A 13,833-nucleotide genomic window follows, 5' to 3' on the forward strand; every position below is an offset into this window, starting at 1 on the left:
ACAAACGCTAACGATTTTGTTTCTTAATAATCGTAACGACGTTGCGTCTCCACTTGACTGCCTTACAGTGGTTTTTTCGCGACTCAGCTGTTTTATTTTTGGAGTGATCCAGGGCTTGTTAGATTCGCTCACGACAAATGGCTTTTCCGGGAAAATTTCTAAGTATTTCTCATAGAGTAGGGACTTAAATATTTCTGCTTTCCTATTGACATCGCTTTCGTTGTATACTTCGCTGAAGCAGTGAGTACCGACCAACATTCGGTACGTATTAATAGCAGACCTCGTGATAGGTCTCCGGAGTACTTTTATTTTCTTTAGCTTCCTGATTTCACTTTTTGCCTTCATCAGCAGAGTGTGATGGTCCGATTTGCCCAATGGCCCGTTCGAAGACACGTCTTTGTAATATAGAGCAAGGTTTGTCAGAATAAGGTCAAGGGTGCTCCCGGTCACATGGTTGGGTATCTTGACCACTTGTGACATACCCAGCGTATTAGCAAGCCATTGTTTCTTTGTTTGGTTGAAGTCACCAGCTAATATGAAGCCCGGGCGGCTATACCGCTGACGTAATGTGTCTAACGTAGACTGAAGGTAGGATACCAACAGCCGTCTGTTCTTGGCGCTTTCAGGATAGTAGATACTTGCAATAATGATGCAAGAGACATCTCGTGGTAAATGTTTTGGCTTGCATAATGCCCAGATCGCTTCATGGCTAGGGTCATTGAAGTTATCTAAATATTTGCAGGAGATATCATCACGTACATACAGGGCAAAACCTCCGCCAATCCTGTCTGTTCTAGTGTTCAAGAAAACCTTGCAACCAGCCATCCTTCCACTTGTTTCATCGAGCTGCCATGTTTCGGTAATTGCGGCGATATGGATGTTATTCTGACGTAGAATGACATCTAACTCATCTACTTTATTCGTTAGTGAGCGGACGTTGCTCAGAAGGAAGTTTGGAAGTTGGTGTTTACAAGAGAGAACCTGCGGCGATACTACTGGAGGACAATCAGACCCGAAATCATAGGTAGGAGCATTGTTGTCAGGGATCAGCCGGGGCGGTAGGCTCAGGCGCGGGATTGAGACTAAACACCTCTCACGCTTAGGCTTTTGGCTGGCCAATCGTCCGTAGGTGACTAACACGTCAATCTTAAATTTCTTTCTGCCACCTCTGCGTCCTCTTCTTGTTCGCTTCCGAACGAAGGGAACGTCATCTATATTTTTATAAATTCTTAGTGTGACGAGTGTGGCTATGACAGATGGCACCAAAACAGCAAAAGAAATGAAAGTACCTTTTTTGCATTGATCAATTCAGTTTTCAGCAGCAGCCTCAGTCACAAAAAATAGCACTATTAATACAGTTTTGATTAATACCACTTTCATCGCAAAGGGAGGAGTATTTCAAGGCACTGAACAAGTTAAACTAGGATAGAGTGCAGTAGGCCATTTACAGTAGATATTAAAGTTGCCTCCTAAAAAAGAACCAAATGTGTAGGATTTTTAAAGATATGCAGGGCCAAGTCGGAATCAAAGTTGTCATTTTTGAATCTTAGGGACTTATCTATTGAAATTTTGTGTTCATGCAAATGTTCACTAAGTTGTTGATAAGTCCTACCTATGTTAAATTTCCCACATGAACAGGGGACTCTGTAGACACCACTACCCAGTTTAGGGTTAGTTTTATCTTTTCCTGATTTTAAAAAATGTTCAACTTTTGTTCAGTTTTGAAAGAAACAGAGAGATTATGTTGTTTTTTTTTTCTAAGTTTATAGCTGAGTTTTGAGAAACTCAAAACTCAGCAATAAACTTGGAAAATTTTAACACATAACACTGTAAAAACATGGTAACACTTACACTCTTTTGATTCATATAAATTTTAATAGCAGAAGTAGTAATAGTAGTATTACTGTAATATTCTTACCTTTCTGTTCTAGGTGACCTGGGTTTCTATTTCAAATAAATAAACATCGAGATTTTCTACATGGTGTCAGATCCTCTAAAAACAACATGGAAACCAACGTCCCCTACCCTGCAATGGATTGGACAAGTGATAACCTCAAAGAGGCGTGGACAAGATTTAACAAGCTTGCAAAGCTGATGTTCCAAGTACCCCTTAGCGGAAAGACAGAAAAAGTGCAATGCGCCTTCCTGCTGATCTGGCTTGGAGATAAAGGGCGAGACATTTTTAGTACCTTTACAATTACAGCTGATGAACAGGTTAAAAAATTCAACCGTTCATGGACAAGTTCAGTGAATATTTCCTCCCTCAGTGCAATACAGTGTTTCAAAGATATCTCTTTCATAAACGTGATCAACGAGATGGTGAACCAATGAACCAATACATAAGTGATCTGAATCTTTTGTCTTGTGAATGTGCATATTCCACAACAGCCATGAGGGATGAAATGGTAAGAGACAGACTTGTATGTGGCATCTCTTCCGCAAAAGTCAAAGAGAAACTCCTCCAAGCAGGTTCCAATCTAAATCAGTCACAAGCAATTACAATAGTGCGAACACATATACAAACCCAGGTGCAGCTCAGGACAATGTCACAGCCTGATACATGTGACAGCCAAGCTTATCAAGAAACATGCATAAAGCATGAAGGGGATTTTGTCAGGAGGGCAAAGAAATCAAACCATGCCCCATCTGTAAGACAATGCTATTTCTGTGGAGGGGATTATTCACCTTCCCATAAATTCCCCCGCTAAAGGAAAAATATGCAGTAACTGTGAAAAACCAAACCATTTTGCACAGGTTTGCAATAGTAGCAAAAAGGTGGTGAACGTAATAAATCAACGACATCAAACAAACGAGCATCAACCAGACAGCAATGATGAGCTCTTCATTGACACCATAAACATGAACAAAGGGGATTATCAACCATATGTGAAGCTCATAATCAACGAACACATCAGTATCACTTTCAAAATTGACACAGGTGCACAGGCCAACATCATACCTGAAACATTTTTTAAGACCCTTAAACCAAGGCCCAAAGTCAATAAGACACTACAAATTCTTACTAATTTCGGAGGACAAAAGATCCCAACGCTTGGCGTTTGCAGCCTTAACTGCGCATATACCAATGGATGCACTGAGACACAGCCCTTCTTCATAGTGAAAGACGCCCCCGTCCCAATCCTAGGCTTCGAAACCAGCAAGAAACTAAAGTTAATTAAGCTGATACTTACTGTGACAAAACCATACCCATTCATTGAGGAATTCAAAGACGTATTTCAAGGTATAGGACAGCTCGAAGGTGAGTGTCACATAACACTCAAAGAAGGAACCGAACCTAAGGCTGTACCAGCCAGACGCATCCCAATATCTCTCCAAAACAGGTTCAAGAAGGAACTAGACAGGATGGAGGCACTTGGAGTCTTCAAAAAGGTTACTTACCCCACAGATTGGGTAAATGCTGCAGTTGTGGTCGAAAAGCCTGACAAAAGCCTCCGGGTCTACAATGACCTAGAGAACCTGAAAAAGGCCATCAAAAGACCCCACCACCCAATGCCCACATTTGACGAAGCAATACTAAAACACTCCGGTGCTAAATTTTTCACCAAGCTGGACGCCCGTCATGGATATTGGTCTCTCGTCCTTGACAACGAATCATCTCAACTAACAACATTTAACACTCCAGACGGCCGATACCTGTTCAACCGCATGCCGTTTGGGTTTATTTCAGCGCAGGCTGAATTTCAACGCTGTATCGAAGAGGCATTTAAAGGCATTAAAGGTTTTTCTGCCAAAGTCGATGACATCATTATATCTGGGGCAACCATAGAGGAGCATGACGCGAATGCTCACAGTGCAATACTCAGAGCACGCGAAAGGACTGTGAAATTCAACCTTAAAAAATGTGTGTTCGGGTGCAACAGCACACCATACTTTCGACACAAAATATTAAAAGGTGGTATCGACCCAGACCCACTAAAGGTTCGTGCACTGAAAGAAATGAGACCCCCATCAACCATGGATGAACTGCAGACCATACTGGTAGTGATTACCTACCTAGCAAGGTACAGTCCCAATCTAGCCTCACTAAATCAGCCCCTCCATAGCCTGGCAAATCAGAAACAGCTAAAGTCGGAGCAACACCATAGGTGATAAGTGAAAACTATCAAAGAATCCATTTGCAGCTCATTGACATTTTTCGATCCAAAAGCAGGGACCATCAAACTACAAGTCGACACTTCGACGTTTGGCCTAGGAACCACCCTTATTCAGAATGGCAAGTCAATCTCCTTTGCATCACGCTCTTTGAACACCACCTAACAGAACTACTCACAGATAGAAAAGGAACTATACGCTAGTCTCTTTGGCTGCATGCACTACCACCAATACCTCTATGGCCAGAAGTTCATAATCATATCGGATCACAAGCCTCTCCAAGTGATCCTGAATCTCCCAATATCAAAGTCGTCACCGAGAATCCAGTTGATGCTACTGAAAATCCAACCATACGACTTCACCATAACAGTCCACCCAGGCACAGAGATTCCAGTTGCCGATGCCCTGTCACGCATGCATTTCCCTGAAGAGGATGGAGAGATGCAAAAAGATATCGAATCATATGTGCATTCTGTTATGTCAATCCAACCAATCAGCAATGACAGACTTAAAAAGCTCAAACAAGAGACAACAGCTGACACTCAATTGGTTGAGCTGGCTAAGACAATCAAAAGTGGTTGGCCAGCATCCAGAAGAAACATCCCAGCAATTCTCACCCCAATCTGGAATGTCCGGCATGACCTAACGGTCATAGACCAAATTATACTAAAAGGAGATCGCCTGGTCATACCCAAAAACTCCCGCAAAGATATCCTCAACTGCATACACGCATCACATCTGGGTATCGAAAAAACTAAACAGCGTGCTCGCACAGTCATTTTTTGGCCAAGGATGACAAAAGATATTGAGGAACATATCAAACACTGCTATGCATGCACCAGACTCCAGAACTCAAACCAGAAAGAGCCCTTGAGGCCACATGACATCCCTGACTTACCATGGGAAAAAATCGGTTGCGACCTCTTTTACAAAAACGGAGAATACTTCCTCATTACGGTCGACTATTACAGTCAAATTTTCGAGGTCGATAGATTTGGAAGCCGTACAAATTCTCACCCAAAAATTACAAACCTGAAAAAACACATTGCTCATTATGGAATTCCTTGTATGCTCATTAATGACAATGGCCCACAATTTACATCATCCGTCTTCCAAAAATTCATATCAGATTGGGAAATATCTAACACCACATCCTCACCACATTTCCCCCAATCAAACGGATTGGCAGAAAGGTCCGTAGAGACGGCCAAAGATATCCTGAGTAAAACCAATATTGCTGAAAATGGTTTTGAGCTGGCGTTTCTAGAGTACAGGAACACCCCAGTTGACGGTCTGGCCTCTCCATCACAATTGCTAATGAGCAGAAATCTCAGATCAATAGTCTCATGCACCAAAGAATTGCTTGCACCAAAGACCATTCACCACAAGCAATTTCGACAGAATCGAATGAAGCAACAGTCACGCCAGAGCAAGTACTATGATCGACAGTCAAAGCAACTGAAACCCCTACAAATTGGACAACCTGTACAGGCCCAAAACCACGGTAAACTCTGGCAGGCGGACATTGTCAAAAGAGCAGATGTGAATCCCAGATTGTACATTGTTAAGACAAATGATAGAGTAACCTACAAAAGGAACAGGCGCCACATAAAGATAGTCTGTCAGCAACCTCAGTCACCAGACGCCACCACAACTGAAGAGATTCCCCATACAGATACTCCAACCACACCACTGAGTCTATCAGAAACAATGCCTACCCCCATCCCTAGAACACCAGATGAAAACCGTCTGAAACCCTTCACTCGCGTTCATAGCCCAACAATTAACAGGCCCATACCTGTACCAAGCACCAGTCACGTGACCCATACAGAAGTCCATGATACCCCCTACATAACCCATACCGGTCGCACTGTGAATCCAGTCCAGAGGCTTAACCTGTGAAACGGTAATCCGTGAATTAAAGGAATACCACCACCCCCCTGTTTCAAAAGTGAAGTGAATATTAAAAAAAAGAGAAAAAAAAGAAAAAAAAAAAAAAAAAAAAAAAAAGGGGAGTGAGCCTAGCGCCTCCTCATAAAGAGATATAGTAATGTATTATGGCAGTGTGTTTAGTATTTAAAAGTGGAATTTGTTTTATTATGTTTTGTACCAGCTCGCTAGTTTGGAAAGGAGGAAGGATGTAATATTCTTACCTTTCTATTCTAGGTGACCTGGGTTTCTATTTCAAATAAATAAATATTGAGACTTTCTACATCACTGAAAGATTAAACTTAATACCCACAGTCATTCTTGAGATATTGCCAAGCTGTATTAATGGCAACCATACAAACAGTGCCTTTTGATTTAGTTTTAAAGCAACATTTAATTTAAAAGCGTAATGGGCCAATTGAATAGCAGTGGGGGGTTGACTTACCCAATATCCCAAGATACATAGTTACTGGACCATTGTACCACAGTGAACAAAATGGCTGTCTCAAAATTTTGATTGGATGTGTTTGGAAAATGAATGGGCTTGGGAGGATGGCTGGTTGCCCTCTTATCACTTTTGAGTCTTAAAAAGGTCCCTAGAACTTTTAATTTCCAATCAAATTAGGTCTTTTAAAAGTTTTAATGATATTACCTTAAATTACCTTAAATCGCATCTTCTAGCGACTAAGGTTGCAGGAACCTGTAGATGTCGCCAGGTAATATTGACAGGAGTTCGTTGCACAATTCATTAGTGGATCATCACATCCTACACGTATACAGGACAGTTGAATATCACACACTAATAGACCCTGGTGGTGGATGCAGGCTCATCCCACTGCGTCCTCCATGGCTTGTTCCTCCAGTCATGGTCAACGCCAGTCTTGAAGCTGTTAACTGAAGCTGCGGAAACAGTTGAATCGCTCAGTGAATTCCACAACGGAACAACGCGATTGGTGAAGAAGTTGTATTTCTCACGCTTTCTGCTGAATCTTTGGCGGAGTTTTATGGGGTTACCTCGCGCTCTGCTAGACTGGTCCTGTTCGAGAATGGGCTTGATAACACTGCTGTTCATCAACTTATATGCCAAAATTACGTCCCCCTTTTTCTACGGTAGGTCAGAGTTTGCAAATCAAGCTTTTCTAGGCGTTGCTCATATGGGATTTGTTGGTTGGCAAATGGGAGCCTAGTAGCTCTTCTCTGGACTTTTTCAAGCAACTCTGCATCGCATTTAAAGTGGGGGTTTGCAACTGCCATCCCAAACTCAAGATGAGTGCGGACAAGGGCTGTGTAAAGCTTCTTAATGACCCTGGGGTGGCGACTAGTCACTGATCGCTTGATTAGGCCTAGGATCTTGTTTGCCTTTGCGGCTTGAGTTCGGCAGTGACTATGGAACTTCAGCTTATTATCTATGATTACCCCGAGATCACGTTCTTCCTCTGCGCTTTGGATGGGTGTTATAGCACCAGTAGAGTCCAACATATGGTAGCTATGGCACGGGTTGTTCAGTCCAAGATGTAAAACTTTACATTTGCTTGGGTTAAACTCTAGTGTCCAAGTTGAGGCCCATTGGCAGAGGTTTGTTAAGTCTTGTTGCAGGGCATTGCAGTCTTCGTCAGAAGCGGCAGGTCCAAAGAGTTTGGAATCGTCTGCATATAGTTCCAGCAGATTCTGGACAACCTCAGGAGCATCGTTAATGTAGAGGTTGAATAAAGTCGGGCCCAACTTAGTTCCCTGTGGCACACCACTTCTGACATTTACTGGTGCCGAGTACACGAGGTTTCCGTTGTGGTCGTAGACTGCAGCAATCTGGATTCTATCAGACAGAAAGCTATGGATCCACTGGGCTACGTCTACATCAATGTGATATGCTGACAGTTTAATCATCAGGTACCGGTGGGACATTTTATCGAAGGCTTTTGCCTGGTCCAGTAGGAACACGTCTACAGGGGATCCCGATTCGATAACCTCAGTGATTGATTCATAAGCTTGGATCAGGTTCGTTTCAATGGACATTCCTTTTCTAAAGCCATGTTGGCCGCTGTAAAGGAGACCATTCCTTGTCATGTGAGCTATAACGGCATCATTGACAATTCCTTCAATCAGCTTAGCAACGACTGAGGTAAGGCTTATGGGCCGGTAGTTCTCTGGCTGGCTTCTGGAACCTTTCTTAAATATTGGAGTTATTGTTGCTGTACGCCAATCAGGTGGTAGTTTCTTTGTCTTCAAAGACAGATTATACAAGGAGCAGAGCGGTTCGGTGACTATATCAGAGATTTCTTTGAGCAGCCTGGGATGGATGCCGTCTGGTCCTTTGGCTTTGTTAGGGTCCAGCTTTGATAGTCTTTTCTTAACCTCTTCAGTCGTGATGATGAGTTTCGGCATAAGATGTTCAATATGTCTGGGGTCAGGACATGAGGGTTCAGCTGATGAGTCTGAGGAGAAGTTCGAAGCGAAGGTAGTGTTAAGCAAGTTTGCTATAGCTTCTGGGTCTTCCAACTTTTTCCCTTCAGCGTTGAATAAGAATGGTATTGATCGCCTGTTCTTATCTTTCTTGGACACATACCTCCAAAATCGTTTAGGGTTTTCCTTTATACTAAAGGCTATCTTCTCCTCATATTCTGCCATAAAATGCCTAGTTAGATGTCTCAACTTATTCCTGGCTCTGGCATAATGCTCCCAGTGTCGTGTGCATACACACTTCTTGTACTTCGAAATTACTAGCTATTATAGATTGGCACTACCTATGCTATTGCTTATATGCCCTTTTAAAAACCTGCATGCATATCCTTTTTTGTTTAATTTAAACTCCCCTAAACATTCTACCTTAATTCCTTTAATATCACTGGTTACAGCAACTGAAGTGGTGGCATTAATAGTATACATATAGTGCCTTCAGACAAGTTCAAAAAACCAGAACCTACCCTTAAAGGATTAACTAAATAATGTAAGTTATTCATGAGATATTGTTTTGTCACCTTTTTGAAAATTTACATGCTCTTGTTCATTTTGATTTAGTTCATCATCCACCTAAATATTCCTTAAATGCTTCACTTTAATACACCTAGCTTGCAAAGTAGCAATAGTTGTAGTAACAGTAGTAGCAGTATGTCCATAGCACTTTTGGTTTATTCAACATCCCTTTCTACACATACTGAAAGTTTTAACTTAATACCATCAACCATTCCTAAGGCATTACTGACATGTCCTTTTGATAACCTCTGTGGCCAGCCATAGTGTGTTTCAATTTAGTTGAATATTTCCTAAATCATTTGCTGTAATACCCTTAGCTGTAGTAGCAGTAGTACCAGGAGTAAAAGCAGTAGCAATAAAATTAATAGAAGTAGCCTTAGCTTAAGCAGCAGTAGTAGTAGCCTAACAATAGTAGTAGTATGAGTAGTAGCAGTAGTATGAGTAGAAATAGTAGCATTAAGATGCAAATAATATCATTTGGTTTGCTCAACATCCCCCACAACAAGCCCTGTAAGGTTCAACTTCCCACACAAATCTGTTCCTGGGATACTGCTGATACACCTTTTTGACAACCTGCATACAGATGGCATAGGGTAATTAAATTGACCTTCCACCCTCAAGATTTTCCAAAAATGTCACCTTTATGCCCTAAAAATATGTCTGTTATGAAAGTGAAACCTTGCAAAATAGGTCTTCTGCTTAAATAAAGTACAAAAAAATTGTTTACAGCTTCAAAACCTTACGCAATCCCAATTTATAAGGTTTTAAAGATATGCAAATACAGTTCCTAAATTTTGAAATAAAAACCATTGTTATGACTGAAAATTATACCGAAGTAACAGGAATTGAATTTTCAGAACTAAATCCAAAGAAAAAGAAACTTATAGGTATAGAGATATAGGTATAGACCTGCCATGTAGGCAAATTTCAGGACCCTCTAGAGGGAGAAGGAGTGGAGGTAGGTACTTCAAAATACCTTCCTGAGACAAACCTGTAGACCCATCCCTGAAAGTTTCATTTTCCTAGCCTAACCCCTTTCCAATATAGCCAAAAACAGTGGTAAATTTTTACCAAATCACATTATTGACTTACAAATAATGTGAATATACCACTTGATGCCTTTTTTATGCTCTTTCCAAATATAATAATCATTTTTGTCGGGAATGAATTTCACCCCCACCCCTGTATATACCAATTCATGGTATTTATTTGCACATTAGGGGGTGGGGCAAATTTTATTTCTGGTGTTAATGGGGGTTAAGTTTAAACTTTATCCCCCCCTCCCTACTGTGCAAATATATACCCTGAAATTGTATATAGGTGTGGGGGTAAAGTTCATTTCCAACAAAAATGATTATTATATTTGGAAAGAGCATAAAAAAAGGCATCAATTGGTATATTCATTTTATTTGTAAGTCAATAATATGATTTGGTAAAAATTTACCAAAGTAGCTAAAGTAGAATTTTACTGAGGTAGGCACTTCAAAATACCTTCCCAGGGCATGCTTTAGCCTGTAGGTCCATCCCTGAAAGTTTCATTTTCCTAACCTAACCCCTTTCCAAGACAGCAAAAAGTAGAATTTGGTAAATTTTTACCAAATCATATTATTGACTTACAAATAAAGTGAATATACCACTTGATGCCTTTTTTTATGCTCTTTGCAAATATAATCATCACTTAGGTTAGAAATGAATTTGAGCCCCCATCCCTATATATACCAATTAAGAGTATATTTTTGCACATTAGGGGGGTGGGGGAAAAGTTTAATCTCACCTATCATTTACATAAGACATACAATTTACCCCCATCCCCTAATGTGAAAATATATACCCTGAATTTGTATAAATAATGGTAGGGGTAAAATTTACTTGAGACAAAAATCATTATTATATTTAGAAAGAGCATAAAAAAAGGCATCAAGTGGTATACTTACTTTATTTGTAAGTCAATAATATGATTTGGTAAAAATTTACCTAGAATTTTACCCTAGCCTGTATATTGTTAGCTTGTACTAATAGCTAAATATTCCAACAATTTTCTATTTAGGATACACAAAGATGGATGGCAGCTTATTAAGTTCTGAAGCAGAGTAGGCAAATAATTAGGCCTAGCCTAGTTACAATAGGTTTCAGTAAATGCTCTTGAATGCATATCAATAACTGCACCTGGATGAATCCCAAAAATTACAGAAATCAATTGTAATCAAGGAGGCACACTTGTGCCTCTTTAAAGAGGCAACCCACCACAATGTTAAGCAATTTCTGGTCCTAGCAGTTGCAGAGAGACAGCAGTGATTGCATTTTGTAGCCTAAGCTCAAACTAAGAAACATGCAAAATTTCATCCCCCACCAACTTTATCTTGATGGGGGAAAGTGAGCTGGAAGTTTCAACCCTCCCACCACAGCCCCCTTTAACGTTGTCCAACCGGGCTGAAATTCAGAAGATAAGCTTTCCTAGGGCCTGGGAGCTTATCCTCAAAATTTCAGCTCAATCTGATCACCCCTTCCCTGTTTTCCAAAAACCAAATATAGCCACTTAATGTTCATCAAGTTATATTTTTTTTATCTGACATGCCTACAGGCCACAGTTGGCAATGGATCCTGGTGAATGGGGACTCATTTGAAGCAGAATTCGACCTGTTAGGGCCTTTTGATATTTTCAGACCAAAAAAATTATCCCCCAAATTTACATTTACGAAAAACCTTGTTTTCCTATAAGAGCCTATGTTAATTTTTGCAATTCCTAAAAGCATAGTATTTCATTATTAAAATTAGATCAAAATAGTCCTCTTAACCTGACAAGACCAACTGCAAGCTTCCAAAAATTCCAGCTCTTTCCCAGAAGTTTTTTTGTTGAAAAACAAAAATCTTAATTTGTATTTGCTTGCGTCAAAAATAGATTGCAGAGACTAAAAATAATTTAACAAGAATCTCTGATGGTACAGTGGTCACTGTTCCTGTCTTTCATGCAGAAGACCCAGGTTTGATTCCCCATCAGAGTAAATTTTTTATATATTGAATTTGAAGTAGTATCTCTTAAATTTAAAGTTTAAAAAAGAAACTCAGTTTCTTTTTTAAATCCAATCTATTAAATCCTTTAGCTCAACAGGCATCTCCAGAAGAATATCACAGTCAGCCTTCAGCTAACAGGTAGTCTACACTGCTTTGATAACATGCTGTATACCCACATGCTTGAAGAAAAGTTGAAAAAAAAAATCTTACTGTGCATTTGATTTGAGTATATAGGAATTAAAAGCCTTAACAAAAGAATCTTAAAAAGCAGGGGGTTTGGGGGGCAGCAGCCCCTCAACTTTAACTCCTGACACAATCAGCTAACAGTTAGTCAAGCAATAATAAGTAATAAACTGTAAAAAAACATGCAGAAATTATTTGAAAAAAACTACATTTTCTAAAGAGTTAAAGAGGCTGAGTCACAAGTTCAAAACTTAAAACATAGACGGATTAGGAGGTACAGTTGGGGGGCTGCCACCTCCCAAACCCCCTGCTTTTGCAGCCTCTTTTGTTAAGGTTTTTTAAGTCCTGTAGCCTGCAGTCAGTTGGTTGTACCAAGTTCATCACATTATAGCTTGTTATTGGTTAGGAAAAAATCTTGGTAAAGTTCTACCAAATCATATTATTGAGTTAGGGCAAAAGTGAATACACCATTTGATGCCTTTTTTATGCTGATTATGAATATAATAACCATTTCTATTGGAAATGAATTTCAGCCCCCCCCCCTATCTATGCCAATTCAGGGTTAGGTTAAGTTGGGTAGGCCTATATATAGGGGGGGGGGGTTGGAATTCATTTCCAATAGAAATGATTATTATATTCGTTATCAGCATAAAAAAAGGCAACAAATGGTTTATTCACTTTATTTCTAACTCAATAATGTGATTTGGTAGAACTTTACCAAAATCTCCTGTAAAAAATACAAGCAAACAGGTTCAGTACTGTTTCTAATCAAAGAGATGCAATAGGATGTTCTTACTGTAAAAAATTCAAGCAGACTTTATTCATGTTGCAAAGCATTTCTTTGCAAGGGAAAAAGCAGGGGTTGAGGGGGTTGGCAGACCCCCAAAATAAAAACCTTAACAAAAGAGGCTGCAAAAGCGAGGAGTTTGGGGGGCGGCAGCCCCCCAACTGTACCTCCTAATCCCTGTACGTTTTAAGGTTCGAACTTATGACTCAGCCTCTTTAACTCTTTAGAAAACGTAGTTTTTATCAAATAATATACTTATAGATTAGGCTATGGGGCTTTGCCTATCAGAATAAGGTACTGACCAACTCTCCAGAGCTGAAAAGTATCTTTCGCATTTTCCAGGAATGTACGTCTGCTCAGCCCTAACAATACTGCTTTCAGTGTTCCCTTGACGATATACAATAGATGAATTACTGCAGTGACTGGAGTTGGTGTTCATTTCAGTTTCAGTCCATTATTGCTTGCTTCCTTTCTTAAGTGGAAGACGAAAGAGCCATCTATTTTTTTTATATTTACATAAAGGTGCCTCAACATAGACATGGCATCCTGCCTTAAAATAATTAGAACACAGAGAATCCCTGCGTTCATTGTTAATTGCAATTGTTAAATTAACAAGCATGTTAAATGCTTGTTAATTGCAATTGATTTTTGTCACGGACAGCCAATGAAAATTTTATGTTTGAAAGAAAATGGTCTTAGTTGGCTTTCAGTGACGAAAATCAGTTCTAATAATACTGAATGTGGGGAATATTTATAATGGTACCGTTCATGAAGGAAAATCACTTCAAATGAGGAAGATAAATTTGAAATTCTTAAAAAGACCAGTTCAAATGTCTGCC

At 39.9% G+C, this 13,833-nt stretch overlaps 1 protein-coding gene across 1 annotated transcript in view; it reads right to left on the reverse strand.

Annotated features, from left to right (window-relative positions):
• The window catches only part of LOC148955771 (queuine/queuosine transporter SLC35F2-like), an 82,904-nt gene extending 69,461 nt beyond the window's left edge, over positions 1–13,443 (reverse strand). The window contains exon 1 of the mRNA XM_089108337.1: positions 13,297–13,443. Within this exon, the coding sequence (XP_088964463.1) occupies positions 13,297–13,433 (137 nt within the window). The 5' untranslated portion in view covers positions 13,434–13,443. The remainder of the gene's footprint in view (positions 1–13,296) is intronic.
• Positions 13,444–13,833: the final 390 nt, after the last annotated feature.

Source organism: Artemia sp. Qi Xiang Cuo, chromosome 2, assembly GCF_049724085.1.
Source record: "Artemia sp. Qi Xiang Cuo chromosome 2, ASM4972408v1, whole genome shotgun sequence".
NCBI lineage: Eukaryota > Metazoa > Arthropoda > Branchiopoda > Anostraca > Artemiidae > Artemia > Artemia sp. Qi Xiang Cuo.